The following is a 6,376-nucleotide window of genomic DNA, read 5'->3' as shown; positions in this document are numbered from 1 at the left end:
AAGTACCTGCACGCCATTGTTGTTGTCTCGTCTCCCCTCAGACGCTCTGCAATGGCGATTCTGACCGCAATTCTCAAAACGCCCACAAGATGGCGGCGTTTATCGTTGAATCCGATATTACAAAACCGATATCCGATTATGGTAAAATGCTTAAATATCGGGAAAAATATCGGTAAATCGATCGATCGCTAGACAGTTCTGTTTTAAACTACGCAGCAATGCCATGTGTGCAGAAGAGGTGAGTGCATTAGATATTGATAATTTGGAAAGTGCGCTCCGATCGTTAGCAACCGACTTGATTAGCTCCATTAGTGGCTGCGACAGAGTGAGCGGCAGGTCTTGTTCAGCTAAGGACGCACATATATTCACTTTGTGGTCACATACACGGTAAGCCATAGACGCCCGTACCTCGATTGTGGTAGATGCACCAGGCAGGGAGGAGGTATGCTTAAGAGAATGAACGGCAGCTTTGTGTGCGTCTTCTGATTGATGCCGCAGAAGCACTTTTTTGCCTTTACTGCCATACTTAAGTTTTTTTATGGCAAACTACACACATACACGGACCTGGCAGTTTCATCTTTTTTACACCAGGATCAGAGCGAGCAGCCATCCTCCCCAGTTTCTTCAAGCCAAGTCCATCTCCATTTGTTTTTAACGGACTTGCCGATGAGTGACACATCCATTCCGAACCTTCCTGCAAAAGCAGCATGTCCATAACTGACATGCTAGCTTAATACGTAAACTCTTGTTTTTTTAACAAGGCTAATTAATGCACCCCTCTCCCGCAACCACACAAGTAGGCCTGTCGCAATAATCGTCTTCTTGCATTATTATGCTGTTACATTATGATTATATATTCAGTGGCATAAAATGGTCTTTAAAATGACAATAATATCGCTTATCCCAATTATTTCTGGGGCAATATATCGCACAACAAAAAGTTGTTATCGTGACAGGCCTACACACAAGCGCACTTCTGACCAATCAGATGTGATTGTATGGTTAAGAGCCAGCTGTTTCGGTGGAATGACTGCATATCATTGAAATGAATAGCTGAGCCGGCAGAACAACAACAACAATGCGCTACATGTTTCTTTTCTCCTCATTTTTTCCAAACGACGGAAATCCGTCGTAGCGACGGAAAACTTTAAGCCCTGAGCATGGATCTCAGAAATCAATCTAATGCAGCTCCAACCAGCATGTATAAGTAAGACTGCTTGGGGCAAAGACTCCCATCTGTAGTTTTTTGACAGGACCTGATGCTATTTTTTTGTTGTTCCTAATGGTAAACTAGCAAATACAAATGAATTAATCACACAGCAAGTTGATTAACCTACAAGCTGGTTGAAGTAATGTTAATACATTTTAAAGAATTACTTTTTTTTAATTATTATTATTATATGACTAAGCTACCCAAATTTCATATTAAAAAGAGGAGGATTTTAAAAATAGCTTTTATATTAATGTTTGTCTATTTCTCAACAGCATTTCTTTTGCCTCCTGTATTCTAGCATAACTATTTGCAGACTAGACTATTTGCAAGACTATTTGCAAAAAAGCAAAATGGCGACCTACACATTGGGAGATGATGTAAAATCACATCTTGCAATCCTTTACCACAGAATTATGAGTTCATAAGTATACATGAGGAGGTTCAACGTCTCCCTCTCACCTCAGGACAAGAGAACAAAAGACACAAACTAAAATGAGGGCAATCATCTATACAGTCTTTAGCCTGTCAATGTCCTCATAAGAGGCCTGCAGTTACAGATATTTTTACCAGGGCAAACCCACCAGTACAATAACAGACTTCCACATAGTCAGCACAGGCATACGACAACAAATGAACATGGACACACATGCACAGTGTCTCTGTGGTGATTCTGCACCTTCGCTTATTATTTTGCTGTTTAATAAAGATGCTGACACATCTGACACAGGATCAGAGTAAATGATTGGAGCAGTCCGAGATGTGACCTCCTATGGCCTTTAGGTCAAAAGAGTCCATCTTCTTATTCAATATCAGAGTTAGTAATGAAAATCCAGCAAAAGATAGCTCAAAGGGACGGAAAAGTAATCAAAGTATTTACTGCTCATCCTTTCAGGTTTATATGTTAGTCTGTGTGGATGCAATCATTCTTTGACTTACAGTTTTTGCAGCTGTGATGATGTACTGAAGGACCATCTCCCTTTTTGTGCTCAGGTCCTTCTCTCTGAGAGGCGCTTTCTTCTCTTCATTAAGATTCATATCCTCCTGAAAACACACACGTAAAAGGAAAAAGACTTGTTACAAGAAAAATCCTTTTAAGTTCTTCAGTATTGTGACCTGCTTTATGAGAATCTCCATCATAATGGCAAGACCTTTGACCCAAACACAAGGGTCTAACAAATCAAATACTAATTCAACATACTGTATTTTTGCTCAAATGAAAATAGCACTGAAGATGCTGGTTGTAAACTTAGCAGAGAAGAGCAAAGAGCTCTTGCATCTTTTCATTTCAATGCTCACATGAATCAAATCATGCCTAACACCTGTTCGTTTTGGAACTGCAAATAAATGAAACCGCAGGAAGTCAACCTCTGCTTGTGGATCTTATGACATTAAGAAAAAGAAAAGGAGATGAAAATGACAAAAACAAAGAAAGAGTGATAATTCATGTTAAATATCCCAAAGGAAAAAAATAAAAGCATCTTTTATGCATCTTTAACCCTTACAGACCGAAGTACTGACTTTCATCATGTATTTTTCTTTTATTCTTTAACATGTCTTTAGAAAGCCATTAGTAATAAAAACCATGTTTAATTTGGGAAAGAAAAAACAATCGCTGGGCTTTTAGGGTTGCAAAATTTGACCATCTAATGCTCATCATTGCATTTTTACTACACTTAAAAATGGTCTCAAATGTAGTCACATTCAAAATTTCAGGGCATGTAAGCCTTTTCCCATCACTACACACCCCGTCTAATATTTTTAACGCTTTAATCAATTAATATGTCTCAAAGGTGTTCCAAAAGGACCCCCTTTTTGTGTGACTAGGTAGCTGTGGCAGTTAATACGCAATTTTTTTACCACCAAAATTATTGTAATATATTTCAGAGTGTCAGCTACTGTTGTGTAGTTTTTACATATATTTAGCGAAGTTTAGGTATTTTTTAAATTTGTTTTAAACAAACGTTGCAATTCTGCTGCTATGCTGGGTCTCTGAGGGTTAAAGCTGAATCTAAAAATATCCCCTAGTTTGCGGCAGGAGTCATTAAGTGTTTTTGATGAAACACTTTAAAAATTTAAATCGATAATGAATAAAGGGCAATTTTTGCTAAATTGTTATATGATTGGCTATTATAAACATCTGTTGTCTATGTGGACACATTTTTGTATGCAGTTTTGGGAGATCTTTTGAAAATTAGTACCTAATACAAGCCTGACTGATGAAGTCATGAATTATGTATTAGAAAATCTAATGGGCTAATTTCTGAAAAGATTAAAAATTAACAGTGAAACAGAAATGAGCATGTTCATAAATCTGAACCTGTGTACTGCTAAGACAGACATTGGCAGATATATTTGGCAATTTTACTTCCCAGATTACTGAAGCAACACGTCCTGTGCCAAAACAAACTAGCGTGCTGCACTTCTCAAACTCACTATCTCTGACAAAGACGGAGACAGAGAAAAGAACTAGGGTGCATCCGTGGACAGTTTACAACTACCATCAACAGATAGAAAGGGCATGGAAATCTCAAGGCAAACAGAACAATAAAATCGATAAGAGAGGAAGCAAAAGAAAGAGAAATAAGAGAGAAAGACAATAACGGCAACAACGGATGTTGAGTGCAATAGTCCTAGTGTCCTCCACCTCCAGTCTTACTTCCCTTTCCCCACAGCGCTCTCCCTTTCTTCCCGTTTCTGAGATGATAGATCAGCGGAGCCGTTTAGGATTTCACTGATGGGTTCGCAGGTGTGATGCAGTCCTCGTGTGTCAGAGAGAGAAAGAGAAAGAGAGAAGAGGATGCTGGGATAGGTGAGGAAAGGGCGCAGAGTGGAAAGGCATCCGTTACCACCGTTGGCCCTGTCACCTCTGCTGGCATTCTCATGTATCCAAACTCGTACTTGCCGTGACTAATGACTGCGTCTCTGCCCACGTTATCCACACTCTTCCTTCTCTACCCAGCAGTGGCTGCTCCTGTCACTCAATCCTGCGCTCCGAGATGCTGCTCAACTGCCAACACCACCTCCACTCTTAGAAAGGGCACCGACGGGGACCTCCATACGATAGCACTAACGCAACGGAGGACTGTGCAATTTTTTAAAACGATACTTGTGAGAAATTTGATGAAATGGATGTGCTTGAGATTAATGTGTGACAAAAGTGCAATGGAATTCAGTTAACTTTCAACAGCTCAGAATTGTGTTGATATTGAAAAGCATAAAAAGTTTTTTTGCATTTTTTTTTTTTTTCAGAAACCTGAAGGATTGAGAAGGTCAAAAAAGTTTGTAAAGTAAAACTTTTTACATTTAAATTAAAATACATTAAAATTCATTTCCAGTGAACAGGTTTTCTACAAAATTATTTTTGTTATAAATGCTTATTAGATATGATAATGTGCAAGTCCAAATCAAAACTATATTTTAGGGATTATTTTATTTTTGTGTATTTTCTTATTTACCACAACAAACTAAGCTGCTTGCAAACATTTGTCAGTGACCGTATGATGTGTGTCCAATACGTGAAAGTGAGTAAGTGTTTGAGTATGTGTATTTATAGGCATGAGGGCCTCGTCCTACTATGAATACAAGCTGATTGAGGTCAGTGACCCATAACAATCCATTTCATTATGAAAAGGTTGCGTTTCCTCAAAACATAATTGCAAATAAACCTCTAGTGATTATTGTGGTTGAAAGGTTGATAAAGGTCACTGAGTAGGAATAATAATTAGCTGGTTTTATACATGTCCACAGTAAGTAGACATGTGTACAATAGCATGAATGCAGATCAACAAATCCCTCTCTCAGAGAATGTTTATTTCTATTTATGTATTTGTGTTTCACAACACAATAGAAGTACTTTTTTGTCTACAATTACATATCTTACCATCATTTTCTCAAAGAGGGCAAGGATTTCCTTCTCTGATGTAATCTTTGAAGAAAGCTCCTCAAATTCAGAGGAAGTGGACCAGTCACCAGAAGAGGAATGCTTTGACATGTGGGAGAGGGGTGGCCGTTCCTTTTTACTGCCAGGGATCCGGATACTGGAAAATCTGTCCAGCTAACAGAAAGATGAAACATTTGTGAGAGTATGAGTGAGATTGGCTCAGTGATAATGATTAGTCTGTTGATTTTTTCTCCATTTAGGTAAACATACACTACCATTCAAAACTCCCTAACAAAAATGTTACAATGTTACATTTCAGATAAATGCTGTTCTTTTGTTCTTTCTATTCATCAAAAAATGCTGATCCTGAAATCTTGAAAAAGGTATCACAGTTTCCACAAAAACATTAAGCAGCACAACTGTGATGATGATGATGATAATAATAATAATAATAATAATAATAAATGTTTCCATGAGAACTAAATCAGCATATTATTAAGATTTCTGAAGGATCATGTGACACAAAAGACTGCATTAAAGTGCTGAAATTCAACATTTTAAAATATATTAAAACAGAAAACAATTACTTTAAAATAATATTTCACATTATTAACGTTTTTGTATTTTTTTGCATTTTGCTAAAAATGTATTTTTTTTTAAAAGTAAAAATGTAAAAAATATAAATATTACATTACAAAAATAAATGTTTCACACAAAAAAAGCTTAAATCACTGAATTATAAATAAAACAAAAGCACAAAGCACAAACTATATGTTAACTGGCAAAAACACACATTCCCTCATATTGCATTACTCATTTTTTTCATAATATAATTATACAATATTATTAATAAATTATTATTATGATTAATAACATCGTATTATCATTAGAGCCCAACAATAAACTTTATTATCCAAAATGAGTCTGACATCAGTGCACTGAAGAGTAAAGCTGAAGTTTATTCTGTTGAAATTTATTTCACTTCGGAACATTCATTCACAGATTTGCGCTACTGTCTTCACACGCATACGAAACTTACTAGAGAAGTGTGACCGTTATATATCTCAGTAAATAAATACTATAAAATTCACATCTCGCGCACTTTAATGCCCTTTGAATGTAACGTGTATGTTCCCTTGGAACTGGAATCATGGCAGAATATCATGTGAATTCCACTTTGCAGGGCACTTACGGTCTAATAAGACAACGCTTGAATGCTGCTGCCTGAACTAGAGACATCATTACTGAAGTAAAAGTGTTGGCTGGTGTCACTATCTCGCGAA

The 6,376-nt window shown here is 36.9% G+C and overlaps 1 protein-coding gene across 1 annotated transcript in view; it reads right to left on the bottom strand.

Moving 5' to 3' along the window:
* The window catches only part of diaph3 (diaphanous-related formin 3), a gene marked incomplete at its 3' end in the record, with an annotated part of 107,344 nt that overhangs the window by 56,813 nt on the left and 44,155 nt on the right, over positions 1-6,376 (bottom strand). Inside the window, exons 2-3 of the mRNA XM_016548716.1 lie at positions 5,094-5,267; positions 2,150-2,254 (exon numbers count right to left, since the gene is read on the bottom strand). Of these exons, the coding sequence (XP_016404202.1) occupies positions 2,150-2,254; positions 5,094-5,267 (279 nt within the window). The remainder of the gene's footprint in view (positions 1-2,149; positions 2,255-5,093; positions 5,268-6,376) is intronic.

The sequence above is a fragment of the Sinocyclocheilus rhinocerous genome, unplaced genomic scaffold (genome assembly GCF_001515625.1).
Source record: "Sinocyclocheilus rhinocerous isolate Xijiao unplaced genomic scaffold, SAMN03320098_v1.1 scaffold1275, whole genome shotgun sequence".
Classification (NCBI taxonomy): domain Eukaryota; kingdom Metazoa; phylum Chordata; class Actinopteri; order Cypriniformes; family Cyprinidae; genus Sinocyclocheilus; species Sinocyclocheilus rhinocerous.
The sequence above is the reverse complement of the archived record's forward strand: the minus strand, read 5'-3'. Positions and strand labels throughout refer to the sequence as shown.